Here is a 25,975-nt window from a genome sequence, read left to right on the forward strand (position 1 = left end):
AACAAAGAAGAAAAAACAGGGTCAAAACAGACCAGATCTGTGCGTTGTTCTCACCCCATTCATCTTGCACATGGGGGATGCTCTGCTGGCATTTAAAAAATGGCAGCAGAACATCTGCCACCCAAAAGGAGCATTGGGGTGTGTGGGAGGGGCGTGTGGTTTATTCAAAAGCCACCGCTCTCCTTTTGAAGCAGAAGAGGAGCCAGATGTACTTTTATATTTTCTTTCTCTGCCAAGTCCTGGTCCTGTTCCCATCGACTTCACTTGATCCAGAATATCCCTCTTATTCCCCTCTCCTTTTTTCTTTTTTCCCTAGCTAGGTGGTTTCACTTCATGAATGTGTCAGCCAAGTTGATCCCATTTCATCCTCTCATCATAGCAGGTACAGCTGCTAGCTTGGGGGCAAGGAGTTTGAGAAAAAACAAGAAATCAGCCTCTTGAAAAATGTCACATTTTTAGGACCTCAGTTCCCACAGAGCTCAGTGTCCTTCTGGAAGAAATCGTGTTTCAAAAAAATCCACCACTGTTTCTTTAGGAAGACACACAAGCTGGAGGCAGTTACCTTTCCTGCTGATGAAATGCCAGAACGTGTATGGACTCATTGTTGAACACGGCTTCCAGATGTGCCAGCCTTGAGTGCCCTCCCTAAACCCTGCTGCGTGTCCCATGCCCCTTTAGGTAGATAGACAGCTATTGCCTGTGGAAGGTGTACCCCACATTAAGAAAGTGATTGATACAAGAGATTAAGCTAAATGCACAAAACACTTTCATTTTCTTTATTTTCAATCGATACTGTATGAATACAAAGTTTCTAGAAAGCTACAAAAATTCTACCACTTTATCAAGAAGGCATCAAAATGTGTCACTTTGCAAAGACATGAAAACACCTGCAGTAACCGACACAAAAATAGCATTTTTAGAGTGATGAAATAATTGCACTTAACTGTCATGGATATTAAAGTTATCACACATATGTACCGCGAAAGCTAGAATACATTTTTTTTTACAAAGCACTTTATAAAAAAATTCTCTGCACACAAACCCTATAATTTTCATATTACTATCATACTAAAGATAAAGTCACTTTAAAGCCAACACTTAAAACATTTTAAACAAAAAAAGGTACCAGTACCTACACACAGACAATAACAAATACAAGAATACTGTACTGCCAAGAGGTTTGACTGAAACTCCTTTTGAAAGCTTCTGCAAATATGTTAAGAAAACATTGGAGAACATTCACTTTTTTCAAAGAGCCTTCCCTCACTGTCTAACCTAGAGGTACTTTATCGTCAAAAGGCAAGTTCTACATCAAAAGTTACCAGCAGCAGTACAATATTAAAGTAACCACTGACCATATATGAATATGCTTAAGTCACAAACCCATTTTATACACATTACACAAATAAACATAAAGTGAGAATTCCATTAAGTCATTTACAAATGTGAACAAATGCACATGGCAAAAAAACCCCAAAACAAAACAAAACCCCAACCTGTTTTACATAAAATGTACTGAAGAATTAAAGGCTATTCAGGTTTTCAATGTTATAAAATTCTTTTGTCTTTTTTTTTTTTTTTCAGGCACATATTGTATTTTTTGTCTGCAGTCATGAGCCTGAATAGGAGGCCCATAAAACCAAAACAAAACCAAAACCACATATTCTGTAAGGAGGTAACAGGGATCCATCTCCTTTTAGTCAACTGAGTGCATTTAGTTTAATTTACACACTAAAACTAATTACATGATCTCAGCAAGAATGACCTGAAAAGTTAAAAAGATGGTGATGTCCAGAGTGTTTCTTGTACTTTGACTTATCCAGCCTCAATCTTTTTCAGGGGGCTAAATGTCTCATTATGAAAGATGAGAGGGGGAAAAGAGATCATCCTGAGAAAAGTACAAAACTGGACTCTGTCATACACATCTGCTGTGGGACTGGGTACGTGTATCAGCATGGGTCAAGTAAAGGGTAGACAAAAGGTTCCTCAGTATGACTGAGCAAGTGATCCAGGAAAAGTGTTAGGGGAACTGCTACAGAACACAAGTATGCCCTAGGGCTTGCAGTGGAGAAATAAATAGATCTGGATTAGTACGTCAAATGCTGTATCTGCCTTGAACTGGACAGTTACTTACATTCAACATTAATGTACACCCTTCATTATTTCAAATAGCTCCACAGCTGAAACCTGTGGAGGTCGCAACAGAGGAAGCTACTGCCAGACTTACTTAATGAGCTGTAGCTGCAGTGAAAGGGAAAGTGAGAAACAGGCATTAGATCTGCAATTCCTTCAAAATAGTGGTGCAGTACCTAAATAAAATCCTTTTGGAATTCAAGTAAGTAAAACTACATTTGTTAGTAGTAATTTTTAACAGCACAAAATGGTACCATTATGTTTATTTTAATATTTTAACAAGACAGAAGTGTGGTTTATCACAAATATTGACTACCACAGCTGAAATGTTTGGTAATATATCTGCTCTACTTGTGGAGCGAAAGTGTTTTTGCCCTACCTCAGTCTCATTGACTTCAACAGGATTACTTGTCTTATAGAGGTAAGTGAGATTTAGACCTTGAAGGAATAACAAAAATAATATTTTAGAGATGGGGAACTTGAATTATGACAATATTTACCACACAGTGTCACAATATTTCTATATATAAAAAGTTAATCTTAGTTTTCATCAAATACTTTAAAAATCAAGTTAAAATTGTATTCACAACTATATAATCCTTCTGACAGCTTTTGGTTTTGCTGATATTTGTTCTAACATCGTTTTCTTAAATCTTGCTCCTCTTCCCGTCACTTTTAGTTGCGCTGTACAGTATGGCCCCCGTTCACAGAAGGTATGAAATACAGATACAGTATTAAGAGGAGCTAATTATTTTTTCCAAGACATCATCTGGGAGAAAACCAAAACAAAACAACCCTGTGTTTTGGATTGTGCTGGCCAGAGTTCCTCTAACAGCACCTTCATCCCCAACGCTTACACTCAACATCTCAATGCTTAGAAACACACAATTGCATTTACCCTAGCTGTTCTCTGTTCTCCATTTCCATCTTGTTTTATGCATCTGACTTTCAGCATGCACAACTTTGTAAACAAAATCTTCTGTCTAAACAAAAAAATCTTCACAGATACCAAAATATTATTAGAGGAGAACAATAAAGTCACATTTGTCCTCTGTCTGAAATTCTGCAGTGTACGGATCTCTCATTATGAAGATGCACAACGGGATGAAAAGAATATAAATTGAAGCATTTTCATTTTTGTATCATGGACAAATCAGTTGCTGGTTTGCAATGCTGTCAGAAATGGCAAACAGTAGATTATTCTTCAGCAGGTTGATCATTAGCAAAAATACTTTGCTAGAAATGGTGCTCTTTTGTGAATGGAGGCCTGTAGATTCAACTTATTCCAATAAACCAAAGGCATTACGGTGATAACTAAATATTTTTGGTCTCTCTACAAATTGTCATTATTATGGCAGCACTTTTCTAAGCTGGAATTTCAAACCAAAGGCACTTTCATGCTAGAGTGCAGAAGAGTCACAATTAATTATTTGGTCATGAAATTTAAAAAGGCAGCATTTATTAATACAATTCATTTTGCACGGAGAGCTAAGAATCTGTAACCTTTCCTTTTGGTATAGGCATTTAACTGTGTAGTTATGGGACTGACTTGTACAGAAGGTTGGTTTAGACTAAGCAGTCAAAGAGCATTTCTGTGGGAAAAAATACAGGTATTTTTTTTTTAAATGGAACCAATTAATAAAACAATATATAGGATTTAGGTTAAGAGGCTAAAGGTACTTCTAATATAATGCTAAGGCACTGCATATTGTAATGCTTTGGCAGCTCTCAATTAAAAGATTCCTACAAAAAAGTAACAGTAACAAGATAAGTACTTCCAGCTTACAAAAGAGCTCACAGTTCACAGGCAGCCTGTTGGACTACACACCCCACACTGAACAGTTGAAGGATTAAGGCTTTTAAGAATTAACATATACAGGGTATGGATCATTTACAGAAGTGTAAAGAAAAGACAATGGAAGTAGGTTCCCTATTATTACATATGTGAACACCAATAAACAGTGTGACTTTATACCCTATAGTTATGGCATATGTAGTGTGCCAGATTCTATTAAAAAACCTGTACCTGGTTTTGCAGATTGACTTACATATATGCCTCAAAAAGTTTGCTTGTTATCAAAAAAAAAAAATTAAAAAATCACCAAACCCATAATTCAAACCCTAAATAAAAGACAACTTCAGAACAAAATAAAACAAAAAAAAAAAAGTAGTTTTTTGACTTGTAACACCAAGTGCTTAGAATAAAGGGCTACCGTTAGGCTGTTACAATGCAGTGCTTTTCCTGATGTGATTGTTAGTGTTCAAAATGAGTGTTAAAAGAGACCTTACCATGGACGTATTTCTCTGTTCAGTTCACAGAATATAAACTGAAAGATCATCAGCCCTAATATCCACAAGCAGGTAACAGCTAGACATCACAGCAGAGATCCACTCATGACAGCGGGATCAGCGGCAGGCTAAGGAATTTAAGCAGTCACCCTTCTCCTTAGGGATGGTTGTATCATCCTCTAACCAGGGTCCTCACCAGAGTTAAGTATGAACATGGGCTGACTATTGAGCCTGGGCTATATTCTAAGTCTAGATAATTTGAATAAGGGCAATTCTAACAGAAAGCACTATGCAGAAACATAATAATAATAAAAAATAGACTGGCTTTTTGAAGACTACAGCACTGTGCCTGGGAGTAAATTCTAGACTTAAATTGTGCATGGGCACATACTGGTGAAGGGTAGGGAGAAGGGGCCTGCTAAACATCAACTTTGATTCAGGACTGCAAAAGACCTTCCCAAGAACACACTGCCGATAGCTCAGGACTGATCTTTAAGGTGGCTTGTGCTTGGCCGGGCAGCCCTCAGCCTTTCAGACAAATGTTTTGCGTGAGAACACGCTGCTGGCCCAGCACCTGCTGAAACAACTGCTGCTTGGGCAACTGAGGGGCAGTGCTGGGAGCACAGCAGCAGAAGAGACACTGAGCAACACTCTCTGGTGTAGCCAGGAGGAACGAGACTAGTTCTCTCACGTGTGCGTACCTCAGACAATCACTCACACCCACATCCATGGTTCAAATCCTTACAGTATTAAAATACCTCCAGCTGTACTTCACTTCCTGGAGTCTTCCCTGAATATATCAATTAGAAGAATGAATGCTACCACATCTGGATGCAAAAGGACATCAGACCCCCTGTGGTACATATGTGTTTGTTTGTGTCATAAAAGGTCTTCACCAGTCAGAACTGGAGAGACAACTGGGAGAGGTGTAAAAGCACCATGACGAAGAGGAAAAGGAGAAGAAACCCCTCCACTTTCCAGTCTTCTTTGCCTGATGTTGGTTGTGATTTTTCTAGCGTCTCATAGATATTAAAGCTGTTGATCCTTTCAGAGATGAACATACTCTTCTTTCAAACACATTAGTGTTTTGCTTTCCATTTACAAACTACACGATGCTGTCGCAATGTCAGTTTCCGTTCCTCTGTTAATTTCAGAGTTGCAAGTTTTTTGCTCAACTTATTAGAAAACATTGTCGTCCATATAAAATATAACCGCACACACAAGACTACATATAATGCAAGTCTAAATCTTCAGTATTTACCTACTTATTGCAAAATGAGCCATCTTTTTCATTAAATAATCAAATTTTCATATTAGTACAATACAACTTTATACTCTTTTAAAATACACTAGATATGTTAGGGATAAGGGATGACCTTTCTTTCTCTGCAATACCTGTTTGAAAGTTTAATGGATTAGAAGATTAGTTTTAGCGTTGAGAAAAAAAATACAAAATTTGCCTAATTTTAGGACCTGTTGGTTTCTATCAGGCATTTCTTAAGGCTATAGTTCTCATTTGGTTTCAAACAGAAAAATGTTTCAGTTTACAAAATAATTTAGTGAATTACATTCGTCCATATCTTCCACTCTAATTAGTTACAAAGATAATTCTATAAAGATTATTAACTTTGTGTACTCATTTACAGTTATAGCTAAAGATCCATTTCAATTTCACTTGCATTGTAAAACAAGCATTTCATGTTGGAAAAAAACCCAAAATAAATTCTTATATGCGCTGTCAGTTTTTCCCCATGGCAAATGCTCTGTCATACATTTTTCTATCAATCAGAATTAAAAATAGGCCTCCACAGACAGAGGCAGTAGGTTCTTAAATACAGTCTTCCCAAAGAACTGTGGTTACAAATTTGAAGAACACTTAGTTTTAGAAATAATTTTTACAACTGTACCAGAATTTCACAGCTACAATTATATATGGACACATTAAAAATGACTTCACTAAAACAGGATTTAGAAAAATGTGGGTGAAAGTTGGGCCAGAGGCACTGCCACTTAGTGTTGAGGTTTACAGTCTGCGTTTTGATAAAGAAGTGAAATGAAGTGTATATATAAATAACTGCTCAGTCCTTTACAAGCCTGTAGATATGATGCTGTGCTCCATGCTCGCTGTTTGACACTTCAAATACACAAGCCATGCAGAGCAGGGTTTCTTGTGTATCCCTGTTTGTTACAACCTGTTTGAGGGGAAGGAAGAGGTAAATCATGTATTACAAACTTGGAAACACCAGGGCCAAAACAAGAGATGAGTGGCTTAATTTAGACAGTCTTCAGATGTGCCTGTTTAAAATGTGTCCTCTCCTGCTCTCTTTGGCAATTTAAACCAATCTCCGTGGCTGTGTGCTGGTGTTCCTGGCAGAGGGCACTGACATTCACCCCATCCTGGCTGCTTGGCTGTGAGCCACCACCAAGTGGCCTTGGCTCAGCCTTCCTCCACCTGAGTCCCACTTCAGCAAATGGAAACCAGCATGCCCTTGTCACCTTGTGTTTGTTTGCCAAAGGCAGCTGATCGGGCAGCACATGACACTGTGCTCATGGTCCTACCTCTTCCCGTGCCACCAACCCTCAGTCCTTCCTGAATCCTGTGGCAGCAGCGCATGGCTCCAAGTGCTTGGCTGAGACACCACCACAAAGCCACAGTGAAAACTAGCTCGGTAACTGGTGAAACTGGCTTAAAAGCCACTATGTGGCCTTCATGCTTTAGACTACCTGTTGGGTGTAGCCATTACTGCATGCCTTCCTGGCCCAAGAACTAATTAACACCACTGACATTTGCAGTTTTAAACTGACATCTCAGTGAGAAGACACCAAATGAATGGGCTGGTTCAAAGTTACTGCCTCAGGCTCTCTACAAACAGCAAATAGAGGCTGGTATTTAAAAAAGTGAGCGGTAAGCTGAGTTTTTTTGAAAGTAACAAAGGTGTTCATGTTCTCAGCTAGCTCAGCTTTTCATCCTCAGTGTCTACAGCGCACCGTTCCAACAGTACTACTCTGAACTCAATGGGATGATTTGTTTAGTAAGCAACACAACTAAGGGGTTTGGAAACTGGTTCTAAATATTACAAGTTAAGCAAGCCTTGCAAAGCCTGAAAGAATTTTAGAGATGGAAAACCAAAAAGGGAGTCCATACCAATAAAATTGTGAAATTTTCCAACACACTGTTCATCATGTATTTCTCTGGTAAATGCTTCAGCTTGTGTATGAAGTTGATCATGTATTCACACATTGGAGAGCGATTTATTCTGTACACGAATCGGCCATTCTCAAACCTTGCATATTCAGTCTAAAGAAAAAAATAGAGTGTTTAGACTACGATAATTCAAAAATAGCAAAAAAGTAAATGCTAAATCTGGGGTTTTTTCTTTCTTTGTCTAGACAGAGAAAATGAGAAAAAGGCTCTCAGATGCACATGCACCTGCTTGCTAACTCCCTCTAAAAATTCAAGGGCTCTTAATTATTTAAAGTTATAATATCACTACTTGTTCTCTAACCTGTGAATTAAATTCAGTGAAGAGCTGAGGCTTACACAGACGTTAAGTCCAAGTCAAGTAAAAATGAACTGGGCAGAAATCTTTGTGCTAAGATGATTTTACAGTAGTTTCAAGGCAACTACCTCCAAAGGGAACAGCAAAAATAAATAAGCTTATATGTTTATGCATAAATATAAACGCATACGTATATTATTACATGATGCAATAGGTAATTTATGCATTACAAAAAGATGCAAGACTGTAGTTCGAAGAAAGCTGAGTCCCTGCTTTAGATTGCAGGACTCACAGGGACTGAAGGAGGAGAAGGCTGTGGCTCTTGGACTCCTGCTGCCCAATTGCTCAGTGAGCTACTCTGTGGCTAGTGGGGATTTGGGGCTTTCTTTACTCTTGGAATAATGGAAAACTTATGGTCACCATGCACAGAAAATATATATAGTATAAGAAGGGCATAAACCACAACCAGGACATCTCCAAGGGCTTGACCTTTCAGCTCTAGGCTAAAATTCCTGTGCAGAAACTGTATTGGAGATAACAGATGGGGGTGTGAGGCTTAGTACACAGAAGGCAAGTTAGACAGCTGCAGTACCGTTATACAGTAAGCCACCTAGCTACCTGACCAAGCCATACAGTTCTGTACAGGTAACTGTAGTGTCACCATTCACATGGTGCTTAAAATGAACCCAAACACTGCCTGGAAGGAAAATACTCTTTCAGGAAGGATTAGAGGAAGAAAATAAAATCCAGATAAGAGCAAAGTAAAGACAAAGAGAGAGAAAAGCCTCAGTGGAATGAAATGGAAACAGAGAATCATCCCACACATCACAACACCCACCTCTACTTTTTCTACTACTTGCTTTCCGAATGAGCAGACTTTGGTGGAACAGGTGATTGTCATGTTTTCTGAGCTCTCGTACTGACTAGTGACGCCGTAAAACGCTCCTGTATCATCTTGAATGTTGCAGTTTAAGTCAGCCTGTTGGGAAAAAATAATAGATGTTGAAGATCTTATTTTTCACTTGACAGTGTCAGTAGCATAAGCTGTAACGAACCAGCTTGCTGTTCAGAAATAAGGGAGAGAGGGGGGAGTGTTACAGTGGCAACAATGACAGTGGAAAGAGTCTGTCAGGAAAGTGCCTGCCTAATTGCTGCAGCAGAAACCTGAGGGAAGTAACAATTTCGTCAAACTTCCAACAACAGACGACAACCCCGTATTTCTCTGGGCTACAGGTGACGTTCCTGTCTGGCAGAGAGCTGATGAAGTCCCTGGAGCAAACGGAATGATTGCCTGTGAGGAGTCTGGCTCCAGAACCAGCTCCTCTGGAGAGAGCCTGCCCTGCAGCCTGAGCTGAACCAGCCACCCTGCTCCTGAGGGGACACAGCTCTCACTTTCTCCTTTGCCTTTCTTAAAGCAGTGAAATCCTCACAGCAAAGGGAGGCAGCTGCACAACACAGGAATCGATCTCTGATAAGACTCTGTCAAATGATATGGCCCTGATTCAGCAAAATACTTGACTTCAGGGAGCTGTATGATGCAACTCAGGCTCCACAGGAGCTGTGTGCACAGTGAGCCGTGCCTCCGCGCCAATAAAATGTTACTGCAAGCATTTTATTTCTTTCAGTGTTTCTCTGCAGCCTGAACAGCTTTCCAGCTGCCTCTTGATATCTCACAACAGAGACGGAGGCTTGCAGGATCAAGTGAGGAACAGTGCTACCTTTAATTATTTATATCCGAATCCAAGTCCTGTGCACAGCATAACTGATTTGGCTACAAAGCAGCAGCACAGGTCATATGCTGATCCCAGCCTCCCGGGCCTGCAGCAGCAGCCCTGAAGCTGTTCTGCCACTGTGCTCTTTGTAATCATGAATCCATTTTCAAAAGCCCTCAACTTAAAAGAGCACTAATATGGATACAGGCAGAGTCTAGGGAGATCCACAGCTGGATTTGTTGATTCAGGCATTAGCTCTGCTGACATCGTTTGTGCCCAAGGAGAAAGTGGGCAGGGTTTCCTTTTTATGTGGAAATAGCTGATCAGCTACTGCAGTGTAACGTCTAAGAAGCGCCTGAATTTTTAACTTGCTCTGAGATGAGCATTTTAGCAGGGAAATGCTCTTTGGCAGCTGTTTCACTTGCAAGTCTAGCTCCGACTGGTTTTATTGCTACTATAAAAATAACACAAAACACAAAAACTTTGACAGATACCTTCATGTCTACATTGGGACTTTTTATAAACCCAATTTTATGTATGCCCCATCCCTGGCCGTGTTCAAGGCCAGGCTGGAGGGAGCTTTGAGCAACCTGGTCTAGCGGAAGGTGCCCCTGCCCATGGCAGAGGGTTGGAACTGGATGAGCTTTAAGGTCCCTTCCAACCCAAACCATTCCATGAGTCTATGACTCTTTGCTACTCAGTGTGGAACATTTATAATCCTGCCTTCACTATAGTTCAGGTCATTTGTAACTGCTATTTAATTTTTAACTAGGCAACAACTCATTAATTCTACTTAGTGTCTACAGTCCTCATTTGTGGTACAATATTCTGAGGCAATATGCTGATAATAGCACAGACTGAGCTAGTTTGTGGTACACAGAAGACACAGGTCTAAGATTACTTCAGGCTGGCTTTGGTAAATTAATCAGTGGAGAAGTCTCCTGAGGTTTACACACAGTAACACAAACAAACAGCCCTGTAGTCATGTATTTTGCATAACAGAAAGAAATCCTATCGCTATTACACCTTGTTTCTTGCATATGTTTTGCATGTGGTCAGCAGTTAATGTTTAATGTACATCTAAAGCAGCGTGTTCACAGTGAGCTGTTAAGAAATTGTTCTGAGCTAATTGTAAATAAGCAATTTGCCAGCACAGCTGGCTTGCAATCGAAACATGACAAACATCTAAACATGACAAAGTGTAGCAGCCATCAGCCATGCCACAGCAGCTCATCCGGAGTGTCTGAAAAATGGGGATTTCTGATAAAACAATTGCCCTGTTAATAACAGCAACAACAATAAGCAATAATAATACCATCTTTACAAGTGGTTATTCCTGCTGCTCAAACAATTACAGTTTTACTAGCAACACATTTTCTTCCTTTTTTTTCCTTTCACATACAGGCAAAATATTTAAGAAACCGTAACTAAAACACTCCTCACAATTTCACGTTGTCAGAGGCAGCCGCACACACCTTACATTTCAAGCTGCAATAACAACTCTTCATAGAGTTAAAAAAAGGAATAACTTCTTATCCGCTGCCTTCTGATTTTGAAACCCACTGAAAAAACCCTAACTAACTGTTGTATTTACATGCTGACATTTAACCTGGAAAGTAACACATGTGGCCATCTGGCACCCTGTTGATCACTCCCACATCTTCCAGCTCGTGCTGAAATCACCAGGAGTCCTGTGTACACAAAAAATACAGGCTGGGGCCCCGGTGTATGAATGAGGAACACTTGAAATTAAAATGCAAATGTCATGATTTACTCTTATGCAATCACGACATTGTTGCAAAAGTCCCATGATGATAATCTAGACGTGAATTGTCTTTATTTGCACTTTGATTATTTTGTGTGTAGCACACAACAAAGGTGTTTAAGAAGAAAACTCTGTCCTTCCTTGAAAACAACAGTTTTCATGTAAAACAAATTACAGGCTGCTGAGAGCTGAAGCTCCTTCAAAAGGCATAACACCAACATAAAAATCCTAAGAGCTGGCAACATCAAATACTCTTAAATGAAGGCTTCACCAAAGCCTCTTTCAATGCTGAAAGAATTTTATCTGTTCTCATATACTAAAGCAAATCTTTCTCCTCAGTCTTGGTTCAAGCTTTTTCACTGGAGGCCGAGTACAAGAGCACTGAGGAGGAGTGCTTATCATTGCTAAAAGGGAGTATTCTGAACCAGGTGGTGAAAGCTTTGTTCCATGCTGAATTCCTTTAGAAAAGAAGGAAAAATTTTCACTGCTGGCAAAACACAAAATTTGGGGTAAAACACGATGGTGCGGGACTTGCTATAATTATATTGTCATGGCTCACACAGCAAGGGGGTTGTCTGAACACATACACCTGAAAGCAGAACTGTGTTCCTGTGTTCCGGCTGAAGTGGGTCACAACCAAAATTCAGTTTCTTCCCCTCGCCCAAGGTTATGAGGCTAAAAAAACTAAAAAGGCTGTGCTAATAATGGGCACTGCTCTGGCTACAGGAGTTGTAGATGTAGCTTTGAGCAGGAATAAGGTGATGCGTTACCCGGGCATTCAGATTTAGCAGGCTCCTTACTACAGTACTGATTCCAGTTTTTGTGTCTACATTTTTGAAAGGATGTTGGAAAATTGGAAAGTGTTCAGAAAGGAGTTACAAGAATGAGTTCAGGTCTGGAAAACATCCTTTGTAGTGAATGACTAATAGAACTCCATCTACTTACTTTTTCCAAGGGAAGTTTTTCCACAACTTTGTCATAGCCTACAAGTTGCTACATGGGGAAAGAGGCTTCTGATAGATTAAATCTTGCAGAAAAGGACATTAGAAGACAGAAAGTTAAAGATGCGCAAAAGCTGAATGAGAAACAAGGCAGAGGCTGGTAACCCTTATGGCAATGAAATATTGGCAGAATTTTCAGATGTGGTGGAATCACCATTACTTGAGGTCTTTTTCTTAACCAAGCTAAATATCTAACCAACAGGCATGCTCTAGTTCAAGTAGGCTTATTGTCCAGAGAGCCACGTTACTTAGTGGGGTTCACTGCCTATAATAATACAGAAGTAGCAAGACTAGATAAATACAATAATATCAAAACTGAAATATAGTGATTTATCTTATTAACCTCAATTAACCCTTTCCTTACAATTTTCTTTTCCAATAATCCCTGCGCAAAATGTGACCACAGTCAAGATTCTGGAGCGTTGTTGGCAGCCTCCCATGCTGCAACCACCTTTGTCTCATTATTTCCTCGGTACTCTGTTTCTATCTGTTCTCTTGCAGTTCAGACTCAGATCTGAACAGAGTGTCTTCCCGGGCTCTAAACCGGCTTTCCCTTCTGTACACCTTCACATGCAACTACGCTCTGACCCATGGCTCCAGGAATTAGGGTTGGTGAGCACTGTTGTAGCATATACAGATAAATAAGCTTGTGAATTCCAAATATATTTGCATGATGTCAAATATTATGGCACTTCAAATACGGTAGGATAATATGTGATGAACAGGAGTCCATTTACTCATTGAATTTTAAAATATAAGATCTATGTCATTTAGGGAAAGAACTCCAAGAACTTAAAACCACAACTGGATATTTTATTTTTTTTCATTCTTTCAAGAGTAAAACTCTAATTTTGGTTTCTTTCTAAGAGCTGAGATTTATATTAGCTGAATTCATTTGGAGGTGGGAGAAGCACTCAGCTTTCTGGCACCCTATCCACAGTGGTTGTGAAAGAGCATGATTAATTCATTAATAAAGCATAGTTTGTCAATGGATAGCACTGAAAATATCAAATATTAAGAGCACCCAGTGTTTGACTTGCTGCTTGGAGAAGCCTCTGCCAGAGCAAGCACCAAAACAGAGCCAGCTGCAACCAAAATAGAGTAAAAATAAATAATTAAACCAAAATCTTCACATTCACTTTGAAAGAGCTCTCAGGCTCTGTGTTAAAGGCGGGGGGCAGAAGGTAGAGCACTTGTGCAATAATAACAGCTTTGGCTAACAGAAAAGCAACTCCAGCAAAAAGTGCTGAGTCGAGTCTAAATCCTTCCTGCTGAGTAGAAGGAAAACAGCACCTACTGGAAACAGTGGGATTGGGGGAGGGCCAGAGCAATCTATGCTGGCATTCAGTAGTTAACATTAAGCACAGAAGGTCACTTATTAACAATACATAGGCTTTAACAACTGCTGACTGCAGAGAGGTGTGTTACTCATATGACTACATCATGCCTCCCCTCCTCCTCCTCTCCAAAGAGTGATCAAAGAGCAGAGATTCCAAATTGTGAAGCAAGTTTTTCCAACGGGAGCATCTGGGTCGCTGGCACGTTCCACCGCGCGTTACGCTGCAGCTCAGGAATCGCGTCCAGGTCTGCCACATGGTTGTGGTTGTGATGGACAGGCCAAGCTGCTCCGGCTTCCCAGCTGCTCGGCCCTTGCACTCATTATCCAGCCTCTAGTGCTAATGCCCCTGCATCAGTTTGTGAAGGGCTCCTCCACGGGCGCCACGTGAGCTCCCTGCACCGAGAGGGTTGTGATGGGGAAAAGAAAATGGATGTCTGCTTTCTTCCATATCTAATTTGTTTTGCATACATTTGCATGCTGGCCATAGAGCCGTTTGCATTATGGATCCCATTTGTGAGTTGCAGACCGTTTGCCAGTCAAAGCTGGCGAGTGTGCATGTGCGTCTGTGTGTGCGGAGGGAAATCCAGCGTTCTAGATTATGCAATATAAATTACATGTAAAAATAGACAGAAATGAAAAAAGGCAGTAGCCACAATTGTGGCAGTAGCCACAAAGGGCACAAAGACTCTCCTCTGTACCTTTTAAGACGGCTGGAGGCACATGGGGATAAATTCAGGAGGGGGTGGGAGGAGGCCACAAGCACAAGCCATTTCTGAACACTGATTACATGGGTAAATTGTTTGTTCCAGTGCATCACAAAGAGAAAGAGCATTATTTTTCATGCCACAGCTGTTTTGAATAAGAATAGGAATAAACTTAACTATCGTCCTCATGTTACTTACCACTAATTATGGCATATATTTACATCTATAAAACAGTGAAATTTGGGGGGACATAATTTAATGCCCCTTTATTGTGTAGATTCCTTAATTTCCATCCCACATTTGAATTTCAAAAAATGTTTAGGACTTCAAAGCATCTTTAAAAGCTTGCCCTAATTATAATATGCATTACTTTCTGGAACTCCTAGTTTGCATTGCAGATTCCTGCAAATAGAGGCATTCATTTTAAACATCAATTAATATTATCCATGCATCTTCAGATGAGTTTGAGTCTTTATTTCAGAGTTGCACTGAGCTCTGACTAAGCTCTCCTCAGTTTGAAGAGTAGTTGCAACTACTGCAGACATTTAAAATTAAGCCAGTGGATCAGCTTTGTAGACAGCCTAACAGCCCAGTGTTAATTTGTGTGAGCTGTTTTTTTCCAGTGTCACTACTTAGAAAATATCCTTCCTCTTTTATCTGTTCCTGTAGCTGCAGAAGTCAGCGTTCAGATTGGCACAGAGCGTTTGGCAGTGTCAGAGACACAAAATCTATGGGCCACGCTACTGCAAGGTGGGCTTACACTAACACTAAGAATCCCAATGGAAGAACGGACCCACTGCTCAATACTGCGAGTTACATTGAAATGTTACGCAAAAAGAGAATCCCTGCCTCAGAATTTGTAATTGGGGATTGAGGCAAAACGTGAGAGAGAAATAACTAGCTAAATTAGAAGAATTTGCAGCAGGCAGATACACACTGCTGAACTGATGTTAAAGGTGCAGGTGCTCCTAATAGTGAAAAGTGTTTGCTGGATGAACTAGAGCTAAACAAGGGCAAGTTACAGAGCTGGCAAAGCTAGCAGGGACCAAAGGTAGACAGAGAGTCATGCCTTCCTAGGGCAATTCCCTTGCTGGAGTCAATGGAGATGTATGTGATCATAACAGCAGGGTCAAAATGAAGGCGCTTGCTGGGGATGTGGCTAAGAAATACTGGATTCAAAAGGGAGGTGGTGTGAGTGGGACAGACATGCCATAAACCTCCTGCAAGAGAAAGCAGAGAGCCAGGGGAGGCAGAGTGCTGGGCAATCAGCACTGTGGTTCCAAAAGGCAAGGCCAGCAATAATGTTTAAGAGGTAAAGCTGGAGATGCAATCTATCATTTAGCTTGAAGTCTTTCAGGAGGCTTAAGTGTATTAGAAAATATAAGAACTTTATAAAATATATTTTATAAAATTTAAGAAGAGTAGTGAGCAATCAGTGGAGATTGCATTGGATATCGATATGGGTAGAACTTCAATCAATAAAAGAAACCAACAGAGGCAACATGTGCAGCTTTAGCTTTTAGATAGGCTAATCAGAACTTCAAGGACCACAAAACTTTAGGGCATTTCTGAAGTCACAAAACCAGTTTAACTTCAAACTAACCAACAGGCATGTTGACTTTACTAAGATTAAGATTAGATGGCATGAATCGTACCCAAATGTTTTACACATATTGGGCTTATTTTGGTAGCTACAAAGGTAACAGAAGTGGATTGTGCACTCAGCCTGTGCCCAGGGAAAGGCTTCATCTGCAGACACTCTGCAGCCTTGTCTGAATTCCATGTCAGTGTTCTGGGAAATACCTTTTGCATTTATTTAAGAACATTTATTTCTGTTTTCATTTTATATCCCTGTAATCTCTGATTTCATATCACTGTCACACAAATTTCCTGTGCCATAGCATTAGTCGGTTGTTCCTTATTTACTCACCATACTGAGTGCACAACATAACAAGTAAAGCTCCTTCTGTCTATTACAGTGAAAGCCTGTCTCTGGGGTGACTTCCTTGAACTCTCTGGTTCCTAGCGACTACGTGGGATAAACAAAAGAGTCACTGCATTCAAGGTGCAAGACAAGGACCAGAAATTGCTTTGCAGGGCTGTGGGGTTGGTTGAGTGAGGTGCTGTAAAGGGAGAATTCTCTTTGTTTTATAACTCCTGCCCTGTTAGGTACGAAGAGGCCCAAAATTGTGACATCCAGATGTGTCACCAGGACTGAGGCCAGAAGCTCACCCATTCCTAGTACCAGGCTGCGTTTCACAGGAGATACAATCTGTCTGAAACAATAAACCTCTGCAAACCAAAGCAATGCTTTGCTTTGTACTCCTTACCTGTGATGCTCTGCAAAGTCAACTCCACAATTGCCAAATGTTTTATTGCAAGATCTCAGACCTTTCCCTCCTAATTTTTTGTAATCAAATCTTACTACCTTCATCACAGGAAAAAACATGCTGCTGAGAAGCCTCCAGCAGAGCTAAAGGGGAAAGAAAAAGAGGACTACTCTCCAGCTACCAGAGCTAAGCCACTTTCTGCCTTAGTTAACTCAATGCAAGTGCTTGTCTCTGGTCTTATTGTTTCCCATCTTTCCTTTCCACACTAGACTTAATGTCTAAACAAAAAAACCCCTTCATGCTGCTTCCAACAACATTCTGACTTCTCTTATATCCATTTACAGGCTTACAGCCCTGCTGGCACCAAATCCTCACCTTTGCTTTCAAATGCACGCATGCTGCAACACCTGCCTTCTTTCCTTCTCTGGTTTCCCTTGACTTCTTTTCACTCATAGTCCCTGGGTTTCTTTTGTAATTTCTCTTTACAGTGCTTGCTCACCTGTACTTAATTTATGCAACAAAAATTCATGTTCTTCTTTTACTCCTGTTACAATCAAGTTCCACCAAAATGGAGGCTGTCACTGGACCCTGATGCTGGGATGCACTAGCTTACAGCACTGAGCAAACTATAGAAGGTTAGATGATAATGAAGGGAGAAAACAACAGAAAAGATGGGAAAGGGGAAATGGTTAAATAAAGGGTGAGAGAGGGTATTGTGAGTAAGCAATAACCACACCATATGAACAGAACCTGGGAAAAGTTGAACTTTCAGAGTAGGAGGAGGTAGCAGATGATAAGGAGAGATGAATTTTCTAAAGAATGCCCTATTGGGGTAAAAGAAATGAAGGACAGTGAGCTGACAGCTTAGGATCTCATCATCATGACTCATTACACAACCTTCTTCTGGTTTTCCTATATGTATTTCTAGATGGGGAGCACTGGTGTGATGTTTATTCCTAAGAGGGCATTCATCGTGACACCCAAACACTGCCCCTGGCACCTTCTTTCTGCCTCACTCAATGAGAGAGAAAATCCACTGGCCTATTTTAAGGTCATATCTCAGGAAGACATTCTCACCACATTTTTAATGTGTAACTCAGAAGGATGTTAGCACTGAATGGGTTTTAGTGTCTAAGTTAATACAACACAGAATTAAAAGACCATTACATTAGAAGACACTGTGAGGTTAAGAAATGTTGAAGTTGCCTGCCAACCTGACTGCTGAACTGCATAATGGTACAGTCTTTAGCTACATGACTGCACACTCACCTTCTGAGCATCTATAAAATATTTCTCTATTATGCAGCATGGCCCAGTCCCTGTTCCCTGCATGCTACTCAAAACCTGTGCTGAACACAGAATTACTAATTTTATAAAGGTTTTCTTCATGGCATTACCTTGATTTTTATAAACAGCTGTAAGTGTGTTTGTCAGTGATCACCTCAGCTGAAGGGATGGTATCACCTCATATTACCAAGGGGGAACAGAGGCAAGAGTGTTAAAGGTGTGCACTGCTTGTAGGAGGTCAAGCAGAGAAAGCTGTGCATGAATTTTCAAAGTCATGAGTACAACACGGACCTTAATGATCCAACTTTAGATACATCTTTGAGCATTCAGCGTGCCTGAAAATTGGTTTCCACATTGAGAAAAAGCAGACTATACAACATCAGTGACCGTACCACAGATCTCTGCTGCTTCCATGTCTAATATGAAGTCTGAGGCTTGTCACTCTCTGTGGGAACTAAGAACAGACAAGCGACATTCATTTCTGCCCATGGGTTTCGCAAGCATTTATTACGCGAAGAGGATTGGTGAGATGATGGTCCTCAGTTCGAGGAGTTTTGCAAGGAAATGTATTTAGTCCTCCAAAGTCTATTCCTCTGTAGCCAGGTTTCTTCTGCCCTCACGCTTGTCCCATTCCCATCTCTCATCCCTGTTTCTGCTGCGTGCTTCCATCCCTACGTATCCCTGCAGACTCCTTATCCCAAATGCTCCCTCTTACTCCTCCTTTCTGACTCTATGCACTCACCTGCTTTTACCAGGCTTCTGGTACCTGCTGTATTTCAGCTCCAGTTTTCTGCTGCCTTCTGTTCCTGCCCCCCTTCCTCAGCCAGCCCTCAAATGCTTGGTCTACAGCTCCTATGCCCAGTTTTAAGCCCCATGAGTTTCTCAGAGGATTTCTTCTGCAGTCCAGCACACCTCCTTCTACACCCGTATTTGGGAAAAGAGAGCCCTCCTCATTCCGCTTCCAGTGCCAAATCTGGTGCCACAGGAACTCTTGGCAAATATGAAGTCTGGGCTACATACAAGGTGGAGAGTTTTTCAGGTCACAGAGAAACGTTAACTGAAGGCAATAAACACCAAGAAATCTGACCACAAGTAGTGACTCCAGACCAACCTTTCCTGGTTTCAGCCTTGACCTGTCCACCCTGTAATTAAACCTGAACATGCCCAGGTTTTAAAAGACAAATTTAAAATACTTAGATGATAACTGTGGCTATGAGAAGGAGCATACCACCAAAAATACCCCAACAAATTAACAAGTGGAAAAAGCTTTAACATAAGGTCCAGTCTGGAGATTTGGTGAACCTTTTGGATGAACGTTTAGCATCACTAACATGAGATTTTGTACATACAATAAGAAGAATCTGATGTGTCAATGAAATTTATCACGACTGGATCAATATACAACATCTCAGCCTTCCATTCAATTTTTTTTCACTCTAACTCACAACTTATATGAACAGATACAACGTTTGGAGTAGAGTCCCATGGCTGACTAACAAAAAGGCAAGGGTAAAGCAGATGTGCTCTAGCAACCAAAAACTTTAAGAAATACCCTGGAACCCTTCCAGGCTCACAGTCGTCCTGGTGCTCACTCAGATCAAATCCTGATTGGTCTTATCTGCGTTAAGTGTGGACTGATTGCAGGACTGATGCTTGTATTATCTGCATTTGGCAAGGGCTCAACATCTGTTTCACTAAAAAGCAGTCTCAATTCCTGCAGCTTTCCCATTTTCCTTGGACCACTAGATGGCAGTTCCCCGTTTCCAACCCAGGGCTCTCAGTACCCGTTTGCTCCCGCCCAGCAGCTGTGTCAAGCACAGTTGAGGCACGCATCTGCCTCTGCATGTTGTCTGCAACACAGACTTCTTGTGGAGCTATCAATAAGAGTGGCTTTAGGCCAGTGTTCTACCTGAAGGATATACAGCTTTGAACTTTCAAATGACAACCAAAGAAATTTCCACAGGCACCTTGAAGGGTGCTAAATGCTAACAAAGGCCTTATCAATGAGACAGGTTCTCCATGTCATGTGCTACTCACCCAGAATTTTACGAGGAAGAAAGCATTTTGGGGCCCCTTCCCAAACAGTTCCTTCAGACCGCCCTTCTTCTCGGGGAATTTGTCATAAATCTGACGAATGTCCACCGACTCAAGCAACGGGTCGCTGTAAGAATGGTTAGCATGTCCAATGTGTACGAAGAGGTGTTTATTGTACTGCAAGAAAGAAACAGGAAAATCAGTGCTGTACAAAAAGAACAGAGGTTTATTATGGCATGGGTCTGTGTGTGCTCCTGCGGAGGGTAGCATGCTTTGATGGATTAAATGACTCAGACATTACTCCTGGGACTATGATTTTCTGCAGTATGATTTCCATGAGCAGCTTTAGTGACTGTGTCCTAGCCCCTTGTGAACAAGGATCAACATCAAAACCCCATGTCTCCACTGCAAACCAGAAAACATTGTCACCTTCAAGAGAGTAGCGCACGCTGAAAGACCCAGTGGCAGCACGGTGATAAAGAGCCCTTTGCAAAGCATAAGAAGATGAATATGCTCACCAGAAAAGCCTCTTTCTGCTTCTTTAAACCATGCTTTTTAATGTCCCATCTCCTCGGAGCCTGAATTTCTGCTAGTGCCACAGAGCCCACACATACACACCTCCTGTTTGTCTATTAAAAAAGCCCAACCTCAAACTATAGCATAGGCTAATACCACTTAACTAATAGAAATGGAAGGGATTTTCCTTTAACTCCAGAATGACAATAACAAGAACATCAGCTACTCTGCATTGCTGTTAATATAGAAGTGGTCCTCATTATACGTTCTCCAGTATTTTGACCCATGTAATATTAAAGAGCCAAACTTTTACCATTTCCCTCGGGAGCTAGCTCCATGGATGACCATCTCTGCCAAAACACATTCAGCTTCAATTTCCTATTTCCTAACTTCATCCCATCACACCTCATTATAATCACAGCAATCACCTCAGTAACCCCTTCCCTGCCTGGGGGAAATCTGTGGCCTGGTGCAGTCCACAGCAGCCCCTTGCTGAGTCCAACATGCACTTTTAGGGGCTGCCGTTTCTCCAAGAGGAGAGCACCTCTCAGCACCTGAAATGGAAGCAGAAGGACAAACCCCAAAGACCGTCCGGCAATCAGTCAGCAGCTCACAGTGTCATGTGAGCAGAGTGAAGGAGCTCGAGAGTGGCAGGATTGAACACTGGTGTTTTTAACCATGCAGATCACAAAACATTTTGCTAACTCAATTAAAGGAAAGCTGATACATAGTCAATGAACACTAGAAAACCCTGTCATATTGAACAGATGCTGTATATAAGGGGCAATTCCCAAAAGCTAAGCACAGATAAAATATTTAAAAGCCCCAAGCAGACCTCATTTAAGCTGTTTTGTTTACAATATACCTGCCGAATGAACAAATTGAAATGACAAATCTAAATTAATTGGACAACCACTCAAAGCCTTCTTTCGGTGTAAGCAGAGTCTTTCCCAGCAGATGTCCAAAACTCTGGGGAAAAGGAAATGGACTGGCTAGATTTCTGCACTTAGGAAATTAAAACTGAAATCTATTTAAAAATCATCTAGTACAGTGAAATCTGAATTTAGAATCAGAGATCACTCATCTGTGCATGGGCCAAAAATGAGATATAGTCTGTGCTTTTTACAGGGTTGTGTTTCTGTTTTAATTCTGTGGAAGGAAAAAGGGAAGCGTAACACTTTACTAAGGTGTTTGCACAAGCCAGTCCAAGTCTGAGAGCATCAGTTCCACAGATTTTCCCTGTAGCCCTCTTTCATAAGAATGCCAACCAAGCTGCTTCTGTGCATAAGTGGAAAACTTGCCCAGCCTTTAGTTAGTGCAGGCAGAGCCCAAAAGGGGCAGAACTGATCCAAAGAAGCTGTTTCTGCCATGAAGAGGAAAACAGGCATGGCAGAGAAATAAATGGGCAGTGGCAAGCTGAATGCATGCATACAGGAGTGTGCCCATGACTGTGGGCCACCTAGCTCTCACCCAGCAGTGCTTTAGCTTGCAAGCACACTGATCACTTACACACCATCAGGAAATCGTACTGGTTGCAACCATGAATTCCTACCGTAACAGTGCCTGTGGTCAGATTTAACATGTTACTTTACCCAGTAGTGGCAAAAGTGATATGAGGAAGCACCATGGCTCCAACTTTTGGGTTCTGGACCCTGTTGTCACATATTCAGCTGGCAGCACTATGAGTAAAGAACTAGAAGTCATGCTGAACATTGCTTATGTCTCCTACTGACAACTGAAAAACTTAGCAAAATATATCAGGGAATATATAGCTATAGCTGGGAACTGCCAGGAACACAAGAAAGGGAGTTCAGAAACCTGCTCCTGTCACTCTCCTAAACTACCAGGGATGAAGTGCAGGAGGACAGGGCACAGACTGGGTCACTGAACTTGGCTATGGACAGAAGCCTATCTGCGAGCAGGCAAACACCTCTGTTTTTCAAGGAGAATGATGAGAATTCCCCAGTAGAGATAAGCACTTCAGTCTCCTCTGAAAAATTAACCCCCCCAGCACCTCCCTAGCCTGCCTATGAGTGCCCGGTTGTGCTCTCCCCAGGGATGTAAGATGCCCCAAAGCTTCTCTCTGCTCTCCTTCATTCAGAGTAAGGGCTTGAAACACCATTCCAACCATTAGTGACCAGGTTATTATTTAATTTGGGATTGCTTCCTCTCAGTCTTCTCTTCTGGAGTTGTTCCAGGTTGTAAAAATAACCACATTTCTATAGGAATAGAACTGAGGGCTCATGTTCTCTGACACCTTGGAAAGTGTCCTCCCTAGAAGGGTGCCTCTCTCCCACTCCCAAAGGTGGCTGTGGAGTGAAGGAGAAAGGGAGAGCTCTATCTGGCCACTGCAAATTCCCAAGACAATTCATGCACTTTATTCTGCAAACCAGGAAAACACACAAATTACTCAGTATCGCAACCTTCTTTAAAAGCAAACACATTTATAGGAACACGAAGCATGAAGTCTTAATACTGTTTAAACGTAAAAGCAAAGTTAAAGGCAGCTGTAAAGCTACCACAGTTGTCTGTGGAGCTTGCCAAAGCACCAGATGCTGCTGCAGCAAAATTTCCGAGCGGGTACAGCAGGACAGATGGTATGACATCACCTGACAGCATTCTTAGGACAGAAATGTTTATTTTGATATTGCAGTGTGTGATTATTTTCTTCTTATGTTGCTGCAATTCCTATGCTAAGTACAATCATTACTAGCCTAATTAGATATGGCATATTTCTGTGAACTAACAAATGGTAATCTAATATTCAGAGCAGGGTAAATCGATACAGAAGTGATCCCTACTGGTTTTATGCAAACATATTCCATGACAGGAATTAAGGCACAGATAAAAGCAAAGAAGCTAAGTTTTATGCTCATATTTTTGAGCCGATTAGTGCCTGAAAGCTTAAAAACATCCTCATTATATTGTGAATTCACTGTTATTTTAGACTGAGTATTCCAGAGCCACTGAAGTACATTAGGTGCTGACGAATTTACTCACATGACAGCATTTAAAGGATTTGCATCTGGCATTGGGGTATTAATGTGCTTTAGATGCTGTAAACCATCACAGGTCAAACCCTGTATTTCTTCAGGACAAAAACTGCAGAAAAATACAAAGAACATTTTCAGCTGCCTTCAACATCTGCATTACATGACATGCCCTGGAGATGGCCACCTCTTACTGAGCTCTTTTCCTTAAAAAAATTCTAACTATGCAAAGAATGCAGTAAAGCAATGAAATATGACTGTTGTCAAATAATACCACAAGAAAAATTATAATCCATTTAGGAATTTAAAAGAACCAAGACAAATTGCCAATGGCAGGGGATGCAAGCATTTAAGCTGGTGCAGAACAAAGACAAACCACCTACATTTGTTTTATCAGCCAGCATATGTATTTGTAACAGTTCCTCATCAATTTTGCACTTACATTCTAAGGCAACAGCCCTTCCAGTGCATGAAATGCAGGTTTGTGAATTGCTACAGCTCCCTCTGCCACATCCCTGTGCTTCCCCACACTTGTGGAGCTAACACCAAGCCTTGACAAGCCTGTATAGGACCAAGTTCTTTATTAAACAGAGGTGGCCTAAGGTGCAGATGTGAAGCCAACCCTTTCACACTGCTCAAGTGCCTGGCACTGGGCAGTGATTCCATCTGTACCTCCACAGAGCAGTCTGACCCATCTTTTGAGTGTGTACTGCTGCCTGCGCAGCAGCTGCACTTTTGGAGGGAAACAGGAGCCAGGTAGGGTGGGCTGATTGCAAACAATCACTGGTGTATCAGCAGCCTGTGTGTGGCTCTGACCTGCGCCCAGCCTCAGCTCTGCTGTCTCGCTCTATCTGGTAAATCTGGTGGTCTTTAATTTCCTGCTGATGTAAGAAAATCACTTGGTCTGACAACAATTTCTCCTATTTCTACCACAACGCTGGTAACTGAATATTCCATTCCTGTTGCTGTCGTCTGCCACTAAGCCAGATTGGAAGTTATATTTGTAACATTTCAAAGCTATAACTGGAGCCTGTAGCAACTCCTGCCAGTAAGATTTTTAATGTTTTCATGTGAAATGTTAATTGAACTTTCTGTGCTCATATGCTAAGATACAACTGCATGGTCAACCTAGTGTTTTGAGGACCTCCATCCATTCAGACTCCTGCCTGGGTCTGCTCAGGAACTGAATCAGGAATGTGAAGTAAAAGATCTTTGGCTACGTTATGGTTGCAGAAACAGGGAGGTAGGTGATGAATGAGGGCAGTTCCCAGCGCTGACAAATGAATGTTGCCCAACACTTCCCAGCTAATGCTACAGGAGTCCCAGTGTGAAGCTGGGACTTGCTGGTTGAGCAAGGTGCTCGCACAACATTTTCATCAGCTTTCCTGCAACAGTGAAGAGGAATCCTTCAGTTCTGGCCTGTCTGACTTGAGACCCTGCAGTCCCAATTCCAGAAGTGCTGAGTGCTCAGATGGGAAAATTATGCCTGAATATAGGAAGCCCTCAATAATGCTAAGTATTCTGCAAAATCAGGCTCATGACAAATCAAAGGGGGCCCTCAAAATCAGTGGCCCATTCATTCTTTTGCACCTGAACTTCTTGGTTTGTCAAATGTGAGTAATAATGCTCCTTCATCTAAAAAATGACTGCACTAATACATCTGTGAAATGCAAATGGGGGAATTACAAATTCCGTTTGGAGGAGAGGTTAGAGAGTGCAGAGTGAGCAGGGCACAGGGCCACGCATTTCAACAACAGAAGAAAACAAACTACTGAATCGTTGCTTATCAAAGAAGGGCCATCTACACTGAATGAAGCAGGAACAAATAAACGGGAGCATGTAATTAACTGCTGTATTGTAGAGGACAGCTCCCAACTTTGGAGGGCTTGACTTTGCAGCCCAGCTGAACAGCTCTGGGGTGGGTGTAGTGGGGAAGCTGCAATGGAACAAGGTGGACAATGCGGGGCAGTGGCACTGCCAGGTGCAAAGTCATTGGGGTGAACACAAGGGTTCAGCACACAGGCAGGGCAGGGGAGATGAACAGCCATAGCACGCCACTCAGCCAGTGCCAGCGCAACCCACACATCTCCCAGCTCCTCCTCCCTACGGACACGGCACAGTGCAAGGTTGTGGGAGGCAGCGGGCAACCCACTGTGGTGACCCCCCGATTTTACCTCTCTCCTGGGCTCATTGCAGGGGCTGTGTGCCCAGGCTCTGCGCCAGCAACCCCACAGCCTCACACGCTTGCTCCTTCCCTCCTTGTTTTCACATCTCCCTGGTCAAGAACCTGCCCCTACCCTGGCTGCTTCCAGTGCCTGGGCTGTGTGAGCGCACAGGCTGGGACTGGGGTACCCGCCTCGTTGCTGCTGGCGCCA

General features: G+C 41.7%; 1 protein-coding gene across 2 annotated transcripts in view; it reads right to left on the reverse strand.

Annotated features, from left to right (window-relative positions):
• Nucleotides 1-6,500: 6,500 nt before the first annotated feature.
• The window catches only part of TEAD1 (TEA domain transcription factor 1), a gene marked incomplete at both ends in the record, with an annotated part of 100,632 nt that continues 81,157 nt past the window's right edge, over nucleotides 6,501-25,975 (reverse strand). For both annotated transcript variants that reach the window (XM_080619582.1, XM_080619581.1), the window contains 4 exons: nucleotides 6,501-6,614; nucleotides 7,568-7,720; nucleotides 8,761-8,901; nucleotides 20,098-20,271. In XM_080619582.1, coding sequence (XP_080475708.1) covers nucleotides 6,501-6,614; nucleotides 7,568-7,720; nucleotides 8,761-8,901; nucleotides 20,098-20,271 — 582 coding nt within the window. The remainder of the gene's footprint in view (nucleotides 6,615-7,567; nucleotides 7,721-8,760; nucleotides 8,902-20,097; nucleotides 20,272-25,975) is intronic.

The sequence above is a fragment of the Psittacula echo genome (genome assembly GCF_963264785.1).
Source record: "Psittacula echo genome assembly, chromosome: 5".
NCBI lineage: Eukaryota > Metazoa > Chordata > Aves > Psittaciformes > Psittacidae > Psittacula > Psittacula echo.